The sequence below is a fragment of the Scleropages formosus genome, chromosome 6, assembly GCF_900964775.1.
Source record: "Scleropages formosus chromosome 6, fSclFor1.1, whole genome shotgun sequence".
Classification (NCBI taxonomy): domain Eukaryota; kingdom Metazoa; phylum Chordata; class Actinopteri; order Osteoglossiformes; family Osteoglossidae; genus Scleropages; species Scleropages formosus.
In genome coordinates, this window is record NC_041811.1 from 13,756,820 (window position 1) to 13,771,270 (window position 14,451).

At 45.4% G+C, this 14,451-nt stretch overlaps 2 protein-coding genes across 2 annotated transcripts in view; one reads left to right on the forward strand and one right to left on the reverse strand.

Moving 5' to 3' along the window:
* Positions 1 to 353: 353 nt before the first annotated feature.
* Positions 354 to 1,857, reverse strand: LOC114910714 (uncharacterized). The gene is made up of 2 exons (XM_029252896.1): positions 1,786 to 1,857; positions 354 to 937 (listed from the first exon to the last, which is right to left on the reverse strand). The coding sequence occupies exons 1-2, from the start codon at positions 1,830 to 1,832 to the stop codon at positions 367 to 369; spliced, it is 618 nt and encodes a 205-aa protein (XP_029108729.1). The 5' UTR covers positions 1,833 to 1,857; the 3' UTR covers positions 354 to 366.
* LOC108929877 (chondroitin sulfate synthase 3-like) overlaps positions 937 to 14,451 on the forward strand; it is a 101,650-nt gene continuing 88,135 nt past the window's right edge. The window contains exons 1-2 of the mRNA XM_029252894.1: positions 937 to 2,035; positions 4,274 to 4,557. Of these exons, the coding sequence (XP_029108727.1) occupies positions 1,408 to 2,035; positions 4,274 to 4,557 (912 nt within the window). The 5' untranslated portion in view covers positions 937 to 1,407. The remainder of the gene's footprint in view (positions 2,036 to 4,273; positions 4,558 to 14,451) is intronic.

Consider the following 14,451-nt stretch of genomic DNA (forward strand, 5'->3'; position numbering starts at 1 on the left):
GACAGCTGTGCAAGGGGAACGACGTCTAATGTATAGAGCTTTAAAAGCATTTTGAGGTTCACTTGTATTTTAAAAAAATCGTTCAGATGTCCGTCTCCTCCCAAAGTACCTCACTCAGAGAGACACATTCCGGAGGGGGGGAGGACATCCATTATCCACCCATCCAATTTCAATAACCGCTAGACATCCATTATACGTAGCTTTTATATACTGGTCATGTAAAGATTTGTACATAAAGACGTGCTCTGATTTAAACCATAGTCCAGTGGTCCCACGTCCACCTGCTCCTGAAGGACCTCGACGGCAGACTCACTGTGAGTGTGGAGGAATTGGAAAGCCTAGGGCATCGAGTCCACAAATGATCTTCTAAGTGCTGCTTGTGTCAGATGTACTGCAAATTAACGAGTAACCAAGTCGCAGCCAGTGCTTCCATGTCCACGCGGTCCGTGGTCCTCCCTCAGCCACACGCGTGAGGCCGCAGGAACTCTTGAGGCTCGAGTCCGGTGCGCGCTGCGCTGCGATGCGCTGCGCTGCGCTGCTGGCGGCGTCGCTCCGCCTTCCGCCCTCCGCCCTTCGGCCTCCTCCTCTTCCTCCTCCTCCTCTTCCCGCTCCGTCCCGCGAGCGACTCCACTCGGCGATGAGGGTCCGTCCGCGCGCCGCCGAGCCGCGCGAGTGCGAACTTGTCCAGCAGGAGAACGGGCTGTGAGCGCGCAAGATGGCGAGGAGGGCGGGAGAACAGCGGGCTCCGGCGCGCAGCCCCGGCACTCTGTGACGGTCGGGTCGCCGCACCTTCGCTCGGGGACTGATGGGCGGAGAGGAAAGGGCGCGACGAGACGGTCCTGCGGACGCCAGTGTAGCCGAGTGAACTTTTGAGAGGATCTCGGCTCTGCAGCGACCGGCTCCGAGCGGGCGGAACTTCTCCCGCGGACATCGCGCACTGAGAAAAGAAAAGAAAAGAAAAGAAAAGAAAAGAAGAGGGGATAAAGCTGCCGCGGAAATATGGACACACTTGTTGTTTTGTTTTTGTTTATGATTTCCTTCCCCCGCAACTGCAACATGGCAGTCGGTTAGGCGTGTAACGGTCCGGGATCCGGTGTGAGCGCGCGCCCGAAGAGCGGTCGCGGCTGTCCGTGAATGCGAACGCGAGACGTGTCGCTTCCCCGCGCCGGTGACACAGAGATGAGCGGTCATGCGTGAGCGCCGCTCGGGATAAACAAGGCAAAGAAGAACAACAACAAGCATAAGAACAACACACACACACACACACACACACACACACACACAGCAGAGACACGCGCACGACACGGGCAGGCGCGCGAGCGGTGGCACGCGGAGGGAGACCGGCGGGGAGGGCTGCTCCGTGTATTCCGCGCGTTCTATGATCAGAGGCGCTGTGTGCTCGGCGCCATGGCCCTGAGGTCCCGGAGACCCTGGGTGAGCGTGCTGCTGGGGGTCGTCCTGGGCTTCACCGCCGCCTCCTGGCTCATCGTGCCCACGGTGCTCGAGATCGGAGCCAAGCGGCGCAAGTCCACGGCGTGCGCCTATTACGGCCACGCGGGGGGCCTCGGCAGGGGGCACGAGAGCGCGGGGGGCACGGCGGGCGGCGACGCGTGGCGTGCCGACGCGGACGAGGCCGGCGACGACGACCAGGAGGAGCAGGACGACGAGGACGAGGAGAGGACGGCGGGCAACCGCAGCGCCCGCGGCCACGGAGGGCCGCCCCCGCCGCCCTTCCCCCGGCCCAGGAATTTCCTCTACGTGGGCGTGATGACCGCCAAGAAGTACCTGGACTCGCGGGCCGTGGCCGCGCACCGCACGTGGACGCGCTCCATCCCGGGCAAGGTGGAGTTCTTCTCGAGCGAGGGCTCGGGCGCGCTGCCGCTGCCCGCCGCCGTGCCCGTGGTGTCGCTGCCCGGCGTGGACGACGCGTACCCGCCGCAGAAGAAGTCCTTCATGATGCTCAAGTACATGCACGACCACTACCTGCACAAGTACGAGTGGTTCATGAGGGCGGACGACGACGTGTACATCCGAGGTGATTGAACGGCTGCCCGCCGCCCCGGCCGAGGCTCGCGGAGCCCGCGTCGGTCGCGCGCGCCTTTCGCTGCGCCTCACTCACTGCCGTGATGTGATTCTCCCGCTCGCTGAGCTCCGCGGAAGTTGCTTAGTTCGTCGAGCTCGCGACGACCTGCCATTTCACCTCAGAGCCTTTCCACCCCCTTTCCGTCCGGCGAGGCGGGGTGCCACAGGCACAGCGGGACATTACGATTTTCTCGTATAACAAGTTGAAGTTAGTTTTGTCCGCGCGTGCGGAGCGGTGCTACAGCCCGGTTAAATCATGCCGATAGTTTGATTTGAAGCGGGTTCGACCTGCTTCGGTGGCGCGCAGCATATGATCCACCATTCTTGCCGCAGCCCGGTCAGCTAAACTCCTTACTTTCTCCACCGCGACGAAAGGGTCCGTCACTTCAACTTGTGACCGAGACGAGAAAGTTCTCATAGTTCCAGCGCACATGTCATCGGTTGCCGCCTTCTTTCTAGGACATTTATTTATTAATTCTTAGTGGACAGGACAGCCCTTTTCACTTTCTCTGCTTTCGTTTCTGAGGCACGCGAAGAACAGGCTCTAGTTAAACCGTCTAAATCACACTCACTGGTGCTGTGATTACAGCGAAGCCCGTTTACCGTAGCAGAACAGTATTTATTTATATTTATTATGCCTTAGAAATGATCATTTTGTGCTCGACCGAGTGCCGCGTTACACATTTTCTCTTTTCAAGTGTGTGGGGGGCGCGGTGTGTGTCAGAAGGACGGTCTGTACACTGGGAGCGCTGAGCTCTGCCATCATTAGCACTCATCCTGCAGCTCTAATGGCTTCATCGGGCCGCTTCGTTGGGGGTCAGTGGCACATTTAAACTTTAAACGCCATTGTGTGATGTGGATAAGCGCATCGCAGCAGGTCACCGGCTCTCCCAGGGGTCACACCTCTCACACTCAAAGTTAATGTGGGGAAGGATCTCAAAGTGCGTAGAGCTGCTGTTGCCTTCGGACCCATAGGTTCAATCCCACCTCCAGCTGTAGTACCCTTGAGCAAGATTCTTACCCTAAATTGCTCTATAAAATTACCCAGCTCTATGAAAGGGTAAGGGGGTGCAGTGACACAGCGTGGTGCAGTGGGTTTGGGTGGGTCTGGGGTTTGAGTCTTGCTTGGGGTGCCTTGCGGCGACTGCATCCCCTCCTGGGTGTGTCCCCTCCCCCTCCAGCCTTGCGCCCTGTGTTGCTGGGTTAGGCTCCGGTCCACCGTGACCCTGCTTGGGACAAGTAGCTGTAGACAGTGTGTGTATTACAGGGTAAATAAGTGGAAGGAGCTGAACACTGTAAGTTACTTTGGAGAAAAGTGTCAGCTAAATGGATAAATGTAAAATTGCCAGTCTGTCTTACTGGTTTAATATGTGGTATTTACAGATTTTTTACCTTCATCAGCCCTGTGAAAAAAGGGATGTTCAATACATACGGGAGCAGTGATACATGACTGGATTTACATTTTTATTTCGGGTTAAACTTAAAGTGTCTGAAGTATTTTTTCCTCTCATTGTTCCCACCGAAAAACATTTTCTTTTAAAATGCCATTGATCATTTTCCCTGTATCTTGTCTTTTTTGTAATGTTGAAGCAGCTTGTTCGCAGGACTTTCTCAGTGTTGTCAGTCTCCCCGAGCGGCTGCCCCTGCCTGCGCAGGGCTGTTTCCGTCCGCTGCATTGTTTGTTCAGTGTGTGTTTCATACACACAGGCAGTCTTTTGGCCATTTAAATATACTTCTGGGCAAGACGAGGAAACAGCTGGGAGCACATCAATTTAGGAGTCTGAAGAAAAGTAGAAAATAGCTGCTGTTTTGAGTTTGGTGTTCTTACTGTTTGTCTCAGGACATGTTTCACAAAACGTGTCCTTTACGAGCAGCTTCTTTCTTTCACAGCGCCTTTGTAGAAGGTATCAACTGCAGTATATACCTATGAAATTGTTAGTAGCTATAAAATGCATAACTGGTAGTGTAGTGGTTAGAGCTGCTGCCTTTGGGTCCAAAGGTTGCAGGTTTGATTTCTAGCTGTAGTACCCTTGAGCAAGGTACTTACTCTAAAATTACCCAGCTGTGTAAATAATTGTAGGTAGCTTAACATTATAAGTCTCTTTGGCGAAAAGCATCAGATAAATGAATGAATGTAAATAAACACAACCACAGTTGAGGAGTGTGGTGTATGTGTGTTCCCTGCATGCAGGTGACAAGCTGGAGTCCTTTCTGCGCTCCCTGAACAGCAGCAAGCCGCTGTACCTGGGCCAGACGGGCCTGGGCACCACGGAGGAGCTTGGCAAACTGGCCCTCGAACCTGGGGAGAACTTCTGCATGGGTGGCCCGGGGATGATCTTCAGCAGGGAGGTGCTGCGCCGGATGGTACCTCACATCGGGACCTGCCTGCGGGAGATGTACACCACCCACGAGGACGTGGAGGTGGGCCGCTGCGTGCGCAGGTTCGGCGGGACCCAGTGCGTCTGGTCCTATGAGGTAAGAGGCTTCTGGGTGGGTACGCTCAAGCACGTAGTGAAGCACTCAAAGGAAATGTGTTTAAATCCCTGATTTTGGGAGCACCTGGAAAAAACAAAGGATAGTTTCGTAAAATGGTGAAATACGCATTTTATAAAATACCTGGTCCACTGTTATCCTGCATTGCGCAAGCAGTTATTGATATTGACTGGATGGACAGACTGATGGATGAACGGATGAAATGTTCTTTAGAAGAGACTTTGGGCCCCTAAAAATGTAATAATTGTAAATTTGAAATTTTGCAGTATTTTAAATTTATTTTCCTGATGTCCTAAATGCAGTCTGGTTGCAGTGTCCAGTTTTCCAAAGTCCACAAACTCCGCAGAAAGTTTCTGTCCTTTAGCGGAGAGGAGTGACTCAGTCCATTGATCAGTGTGACACTGAAACAGTAAACCGATACAAGGTCTGCAGCCCGCAGGGACTCGATTTCATACAGCGTGCGTGCGTGCGTGCGTGCGTGCGTGCGTTCGGCACCTGCTGTAGAAGTTTCTTTCCTTTTCACCCTCACATAACCCACGTCGTTCTCATTTCTCTCGGATCTTGTGACGTCTCCATTCTGTCAAAATACTCTCTGTTCCTCTCCTGCGTGGGAAAAAAACACGCCTTCGACTCACAGCTGCACGTGTAGGGTGGGACTCCCTGAGGGTGAATGAGTACCAGGTGCGGCCTCTTACCGCAATAGAGACTCTTTCTCCCTTTCTCCTTTTCTTTTCTTTCACTCTTTCAGTTCCCACTGTGTCTGTATTTTTAGGTTTCTGATAAAACAGACATAAAAAGAATAGAACCTGTTTGACCTCTCACTGCTGCTGCTGCAGGACAGGTTGCTTCCTGAATCATGCTCTGGCACGTCACCTCAAAGCTATTAACCATAATCATCAGCATTTAACCCCCTTTATTGTTTTCAGATGTTCTTTTTTTTGACATATTTTGAAAATGTACTGGTGTCATCGTAATTTTGGTCTTAATCACTAAGGCGGCAAAACATTTCCCCAGATTGTTTGGAGCTGTTATCTGGAGAATATTTTTATTATCACTGGCAAATCATGGAGTTGATTGGAGGAGACAGAAGCAGCACTAGTTTTTTTTATTTTAGGAAATACCATCTGTTAAGCGGATTGTATCTATAGCAGATTCCTAGACAGGAGTGGACACCTGCAGTGCGTGTGTGCTAATGCATCTTTCTTGGATTATCAAACCTGCTGAATCACCGTCGCTTGTTTCCGAACGTGTGTTTGTTTTTTGTGTGCCGTCGTCCCGTGACAGATGTATTCATGTTCTGTCAAATCCCATGTTCTGTTAAATCAGCTTTCAGTTAACCTTATCATATACTGATGATTTTGGGAGTCAATAATAATCAATTTCAGACACCTGAGGTGAGACTTCCCATAGGCGCCCCATGTACATAAGCACCATTGTAAGAGATGAAGCAGGAGACAAGAGCTGCAGTTGCCTGTTGATGAAGGCTTTTATTTGCCCTTAGAGCAGGGAGAAGGAAGGGGATGGAAAAGGGGGACCAGGTAGGATGAGGTTTTGTGCAGGTCAGGGGGGCTGGGAGAGTTGGGTCGGTCAGTCGGGACGCGGGCGCCATCTCCGGGATCGGGTTCGACTCTGTCTCGTTTTCTTCTCTCTACTGCTGGGCACCGGGGAAGAAATAGGGAGTGTAATCAGCCCCAGCTGTGGCTGTTTTGCCCCCGTCTCCACCCCCTCGGCATGCTACGACCATATTTATGCACGTGCAGTAGATGAACAACATTTACATTTCTTCATTTAGCTGACACTTTTCTCCAGAAGGAGTTGCAAGCTTACAATCATTTACCCATTTATACAGGCTGGGTAAATTTTTACTGGAGCAATTCAGGGCACATGCCTTGCTCAAGGGTACTACAGCTGGAGGGAGGGACTGAACCTATGAACTGTGGATTCTTAAGCAGCAGCCCTCACCACTATGCTATTAGGAGTCCTATGTCATATGGTTTGTATCCTAATGGGCAGTTTTTTTTTTTTAATCATTTTTCAACATTTTTAGTAGTCAACCGAACCTCCGTGAATAGCATACCTGAGTAATAATTAAAATGGGGAATATTTTAAAACAAGAAATTAAGAAATGATTCACATCATGACACAGATTGAAAGACTATAACCCTCTCTTTCTGAACTATGGCTTTTCATTAAACTATCACTGTGTCATAATGCCTTTAAAATCCACTTGTTTAATGGTGTAAACTATTGAGGCATGTTGCACGTTTGTAAATTTGTTGTTAATTTGTTGCTGTAAAGGAGAACATTTCACAGTCGATGGGTACACATTCCAATAAAATTTATAACAGAACTTAACAATTTTCAGTGGAAATTGTTGTAAAATCCCCTATCCATCAGTGCCTTCATGTCCAAGCTGCTAATTCCATTGAGAGCTGTGAATGTAAAGTAGATACGGTATGTTACACATTTCATTTATTTCCTGCACGGCTACCTAAGGCTTTCATAATTTTAATGGCTTAAGGCAAGTGGAAGGTTTTAAGACATGTTTCAGATTTTCAGGGGGTAACACATTACAGAAGGGAGTTAGATATGGATAATGATTACTTGCTGCTGGGTATGGCAACACTATATTATTTTGAATTACTTAAACCTTAATAATAATAATGCTTTAACCATTTCAGGAATAGGGTCCTGATCACTGCAACCCTGCACTGGACAAATAGCTATTCATATACATTATATGGATGGATGGATGATAAAATTAATGTAAAACGAAATTTACCAGTCTACTGAAGAAGGTTATCCTCAGTTGAGCCCAAGTTCTACAGTGACTTACTGTTGAATTCTGAAGGATTTACAATAATCTAGCAATGTGGCATTGCATGTCGATCAGTCTTATTGATATTGTTTTCTCATTGTTTGACTGATCCTTTCATCAAAGCACTGACTCTAAATGAAACAAATCCATACAGCTGGGTAGTTACTGTAGTAAAGGCCTTTAAGTGGGTCCTCCTGGGATACGAGGTAATAGCCTTAAGTGTCGCCTGCTGCTTTCTGTGTTCAGTCTCTGTTGCACTCAGTTTAAATCTCTCAAGGAGACCTTCCCTTGTACCCTTGAGCAGGTCCTTAACCTCCTTCAATTTCCTGTTCTTTAAATAAGAAAAGGTAATATTGTAAACTGTCTGAGTCACTCTGGGTAAAAGAGAGTCCACTAAGCTAATAAATGTAAATGTAAGCAATGGCACCTGTCCAGATTTGGAGGTACTTTTCATTTGAGCTCGCGAGAAATGGCACAGAAGCAACAGCACCAGGGACGGGGGGGGGGGGGCCGTCCACCTTCCACATGCACGGCTCACGGCCAAAGGCCATTGGGAGCATTGACAAGGGTCACGCAGTGGATGTTTGTCACAAATTCCTATCAGAAACATTAGCTAATTGCATAGTACCTGGACAACATGGAAAGACATGCTTTTAGGATGTTTGAAAACTGCATTTTCCTCTTTTTCCTCTCTGTATTCCGTGACTTAAACTGCCTTAATTGAATGTCACCAACAATTACCACACTGGAGTAGTATTTACTATTTCACAGAGTAGTTTGGTGGGGGGTGCAGGGGCATGGTGATGCAGTGGGTTTGGCTGGGTCCTGCTCTCTAGTGAATCTGGGGTTTGAGCCCTCCTTGGGGTGCCTTGTGATGGACTGGTGTCCCATCCTTTGTGTGTCCCCTCTCCCTCCAGCCTTGTGCCCTGTGTTGCTGGGTTAGGCTCCGGTTCACTGTGACCCCACTTGGGACAAGCGGTTTCAGACAGTGTGTGTGTGTGTGTGTGTGCGTGTGTGTGTGTGTGTGTGTGTGTGTGTGGAGAGAGATCTTGAAAGGTGTGTGTGTAATTGCCTTGTGATGGATTGGTGTCCTGACCAGGTTGTATCCTGCACACTCTACGCTTCTGGGATAGGCTCTGGAGCACCAATGACGATGCATTTAATAAATGGTTATTGATGGTGAATGGATATTTTGTTCTTTTTCTGTCAATTAGGATTTTGTAACCAGTTTTTTTTACCTGTGATAAAATTATATTCCACTAGAAATCACATATATTTTATGAGAAAATTGAATTATGTCCCATAAATGAATATGTATTACCTAAATGTCAGGTATAACAATATGTGTTAGCATGGAGTTAAATTCCAATACAAAAGCATCTGTTTTAGAAGGCAATAACAACCTGCTTGTACTGAGCCCCAAGAGCATCCCAACAAACCTGCGCAACATTACTTAGCAAGTGTGCTGAAATGCACACGGATGCGTTAATTGGAGAAGCACGGTACAGTACAGGGGCTCCCTTCAGCCAGCATGTATGGTTCATTATTGGGCAAATCACTCACTGGGCTGCTTGTCCTGGAGCTCTCTTAAAATAACCTCATTGATATTCTTAAGCAGCGCATGGAATTTCAATTTCTGAGCATACCAGCATGCGTACAGAATTGCAAGTGTACTCCTGTGCTGTTTGAATTTTTTTTTTTTTCTTTTCTGGGGACTGTACGTAAAAAGCCGTGGCAGAAGCCGTCCCTGCTGACCTGCATTTACATGCACTAAATGACACGTCAGACATGTTTGGTTTATTAACTGAATGGGTTTCATCTCTTATTAATTTTAAATGCTTGTCTGGAAACTAATTTTAATTGTACTTTGGTAAATTCAGCGATAACACAGGGTTGATGCTTATGAAGACTGTGAACTACTCTTTCTTGTGGTACTCTAGTAGTATAGTGAAGTTTTACTGTACTAGTACCTTATGCATCATGAGTCTGTGTCAACTGTTCAAGAGGACAAAATATTATTGGCTAAAAACTGAAGTATGAAATCACTGTAAATCACCTTGTTCTCCTTATTCTTTCAGCGTAATAGCGCTGGCACTTTGTGACACATATCCTGAAACTGTTAACTGTGCCCCCACACAATGTCAGACCGCATTTTTATTATTCTTTAGTTTCATTGTTAGCATTTGTTTCTGAAAATAGCCTACAGTTTTTCCACCTGTCCATACAGTCGAGCATTTCACTAGAGAAACTGCAGTTAGGTAGCTAGGTTGAGGATACTATGCAAAGGGTTGCTACTGGGATTTAAACCTATATCCTTCAGGTGTCTGAACCCTCCAGCTATATCCTACCTGTTGCTCTCTTTCCACCACGGTAAAGCTTCCCCTCCAAAATCCCCACATCAAAAGGTTTCAGCTGCTATTTATATCCAACTGTAGGTTTCATTTTTTAAAACCTCATTGAGAATACCAGCAGTTCCTCAGAAATGTTCTCTTTTTCTAGAATCAGGCACAAATCTTTTTAGAATCAGTGATAAAATTTTATTATGATTGAATAAGTCTTTTTTCATTCAAAATAATCCATTATATTTAAAATAGTTGCATTCACCAAATGTTCTTTTCGATTTTTGCATGGCAGGCAGGGTAGTTCATGTTGACTTTTTAGGCTTCCATTATTTACCATTCCGTGCCCGAACCCTAGCCCATTTACATAAACTTGTCGGATTAAGTGGAGATTCTTTTAAATTCCAAGCTTCATTGAGTCACGTTGAATCTTGAAGGGGAATTCACAATGGAAATAGTTTATTTCATGTTTTCAAAAGTTTAATGAGTCTTAAAGAAAATTACACGTACTGCAGCTGCCGAGATCGCCTTGATCGCCACTTCCTCCTCTTTTCAGTGAAACGTCTCACTTAGGTGGCAGTTGGTGCTTTTTGCTATTTTCCTAGGCATCTACAGCGTGTACAGAAGTGCCACGAAAAGCACATTTCCACCCCCTGATTCTTCTGTGCATTTCATCATTTTGCTGTCTGTGCTACTTTTAATCGAATGAGTTGCCTTTTTTTAAATGTTCTCTTTTTTCCGCATACCGCTTATTGCTTTTATATAATTATTATGAGAATTGCCAATGAACGGTCATAAATGTTTTCCTCTAAGTGTTTCTAAAATATGGGTGTTACTGTTATAAAGCTCTTACCATCATTTATAAATGCTTTTCCCCAAAAACTTTTTTAACCTTTTTAAACAGTTGGATATTTTCCTGATGTTATTAAGTGTAGCACAACGAGTAGTGCTGGTGCCTCACAGCTCCTGACTTGTGCATTTGGATGTGGGTTTGAATCCAGCTCAGTTTGTGAGGAGTTTGCATGTCATTCTGTGTTCTCATGGGTTACCTCCAGGTGCTCTGGTTTCCTCTCCCAGTCCACAGACATGTGGTTCAGCTGAACTGGTGACTCTAAATTGCACTTGGTTTGTGTGTGTGATTATCCTGTGATGGACAAATGTGCTTTCCATGGTGTGCCCTGTGTTTCTGCAGCAGACAACTGGTTGTTGATAATGAATATTAAGAGAGACTGCACTGCTGAAGGCTCCCGCTTTAGGGCTTTTCTGGGGACGAGACCCAGCAACCCTCTACAAGCGTGTGCCTTTAACCATTGTGCTACCTGCTGCCCTTGAGCTTCCACCGTCAGGAGTACGAGGTCAAGCCTTCTTGGCTCACGTGGTACCTGCAGCCTTAGTGGAATCCGCTGCATCCCTGCTTCTGGTGCAGTGTGAATACGATCTCTTATCGGAGCTCTGCTGCAGTATTCAGTAGAAATTTTACACTCTGACGCTTTCTTTGTGCACTTTTTTAGCCTCATCAGCTATAATCCGTGGCCTTCTTTGAAACTCAGGTTTAAAGATTTGACAGGAAGAGAAAAAAATCATTTTCGGTCAGTTTTTAATTTCGATACATATTATGGCATTATTTGAATTTGCTAGAGCTTCCAAAAATAAAATTACTTTCATGCTCTGCAACACTTCATCTGCATATTGATTAAACAGAAACAGCATCAGCTTCCCCAAGGCAGCCCTGTACACTTTCACATTTCTGGTAAGGAGCTCAACTTTTGTGTTGGTTTGTCCATTTTTTTCCCCCTCCACTGTAATGAGTGCATCCACATGCATATCTGTGATGTTTAATTCATTCAGCCACTCTGATGGGAAAAGGAACCTGTTAAAATGAGTCGTTTTCATCACTGAGATATTCCCCCCCTCCCCCCACACTAGCTGTGATGTGGCCTAAGTCTTTTACAGCAGAAACTTTTTAAGTAACCTCTAAAAGTGCCCTGTGAAATATTCAAAAAGATGTCACTTGTAAAATTGTGATAATGAAGTACATTTCCCCCATGGTGTCCTGAGATGTACTCTGTATATTTTAGCCATCCTCTCCTTTCCTGTTGGCCTGTGTGTAACTCTGTTGTATGTAACTCCATTCTTACTCACCGTGCATTGTCAGACTGGAAATGTGGGAGCAATGGGTGTATCTTGTAATGACGTGTCATTCAGATCGCGGTGGAAATGGGGTCGGAGCAACTCGTACGCATCGAAATTGTTTTCTGAAATCCTTGGGAGTTTCGAAATGAACTCTGCCGGTTTCACAGTTGAGTAGAGATGCGTCTCTGACTGTGAAGCGCAACTCGTGACGTACTGTATTTCTCTGCGCCACATCACAGGTGAACATTTAGGCAGTGGATTAATTGTAAGGTACTGTACGCTCCACTTTGAAATTTCAATTGTCTGCATTTTATCGATGCAAGACTGAGTTTTGAGTCCACCTTGAAATGTGCATTAACATTTTAAAGTGGCTTCTTATCTGCACATCTAGCGAGACAGGAAACCTCCAGTACGGAAGAAGTTACAGTACTTCCTACAGACGGCTCTCCTTGTTTGCCTCAAACATCATGTCTTGCTTGCTGTAATATAGACCTTTTTGGTGCTCCTGCAAGAAGAGCTGATCATGTGTGACATCACCCTCCGTGCAGACCCATCGTCATTATTATTATTATTATTATTATTATTATTATTATTATTGCTTGAATGAGTAATATGACTGTTTTCTCCAGATTGACTCAGAGTAAGTTTCTACACTATGCTTCTTATGTTGATTTACCAGTTTTTACAGTTGGGTCATTTTTTAGTAACTTAAGGTAAGTAAGGTTAACAGAGCTGGAGTGGGATTAGAACCCCCTATATTCATACTGCAAGACAACATTCTCAACGTCTTTAGTGTAATATAAAACTTATAATTGTTAGATTATATGTATTATGAAAATATGATTAAAGTACAGATGCAGAAAATTACATCAGCTGCTGCCTAAGAGCAAAAGTTTGTTTAACATTATTTACACATTTATAAAACAAGGTGATTTGCACTGTATCAATTCGTGGTGAAAACCATGGTCAAGGGTGCAAAGAAGCAGGATTTGAACCAAGGTTGTTTCATGACAAGGTGATAGTTGTAACCACCATTCTATGCTGCCATGTGTCCCCTGTGTAAATCTGCCGTGCTTTGAAAGCCAACAGGAAACTTTGTTCGTCAGGTGGCCAGAAAGGCGCTCTAAAGAAACCTAACCATATATAATTAAAGTCATTCTCCTGCCTGACAGTGATACAGCTGTGATTGTGCACTACTAGCTGTAAATTAAAAAACTTTCCCCCGTATATAACCTAAAATTTGTGTTAAATGTTAAGCAGCTGTGATGAAGTAAGCGCTGTATTGTTCTTTTTTGTATATTATATGCCAAGTTATTGGCTTCAGGTGGAACAGACTGGCTTGCTGAACAATTCAGGCAAACCATTATCATGCGTAGCTTATTCATGCATAAACATGTTGCGTTTGGAAACTTTGAATGATTTATATTGAATTATAAGCTGAGATGTCAGATTCAGAAAAAATGAAACCAGCAGCGACATGGGCAGCGTTTGTTGTAGCAGTTAGGGGTTCGGATTTGTTCCCTGAACAATTCTGGTTTAAATCCCGGGATGGGAACCGCTTTTGTACTTAACCTCTGTCACCTCAGTAAATAAGGTATATATTTACATAAACTGTGAACATGTAAGCTACTTGTAAGTTACTTCACATTGAGCCATCAGCCAAGCAGATAAATAATGTAAATACAGATTTCGTCGTGTAATCGAGTGGATTTCCATTAAAGAAGGCTGTCTAGCGCATTGAGTTTGCTGGGTGGTAAAAACCTATGCGATGGAAGTGTGAGATCTTTTTTGGTAAGTTGAGCTGTAGGAAAAATCCACTATTTGGAAGTTCCTAACTCATGATGAATGATGATAGTCATCAATGACTCTACAATCACACTTTTTTGAGCGATTTAAGGTTCTGCTTGGATTTTACACAAGATTGCTGCAGATGGATTACCCCCCACAGCTCTACAGACATAACTGCCTGTTCTCCAAGGAAGACACACTTTTTGGGTTTACTCTGGTCTCCCTGTTATCATCAGTGTGTGAGCATGTGGTGTGATAGACGATGGTCTGGCTAGCATGTTATTATTTATTCATCATGCTAACACTTTTAACGCTTTCAGTATTAAGCTATTTACCCTTTCATACAGCTGAGCAATTTTACCATATCAACTCAGAGTATGTACTTACATCAAGGGTCTTACAACATCCTGCCTTCTGCCCTGTGCCCAGTGGAACCAGGTCCAGATCACTGTAACTTTCAACTTTTTCATGTTGAAAAATGTAGGTGATTTAGTCATTCTCTCAAGTGCACAGTTGCTGTATATGTTTGATTCTACTGCAATAATCCTGCTAAATGAGACTTTATTGTTATGGCTTTCAGAATAGCGCTTCTTCAGTAGAAGGCTAGCCTTAGAAATGCACACACACACAGTGCAACTGATGCCTTCAGCGAATGATTCATCTTCCCCTCTCTTTTTTATATAGTCTGACTAGATGCGGCACACAAATCAAACTTCTTGGACTATGTGGAAATGTCCCATTATTTAATGAAATATTTTTTTTGGATTCAGTTCAGGGAACGCCTATGAATTTGAGGGT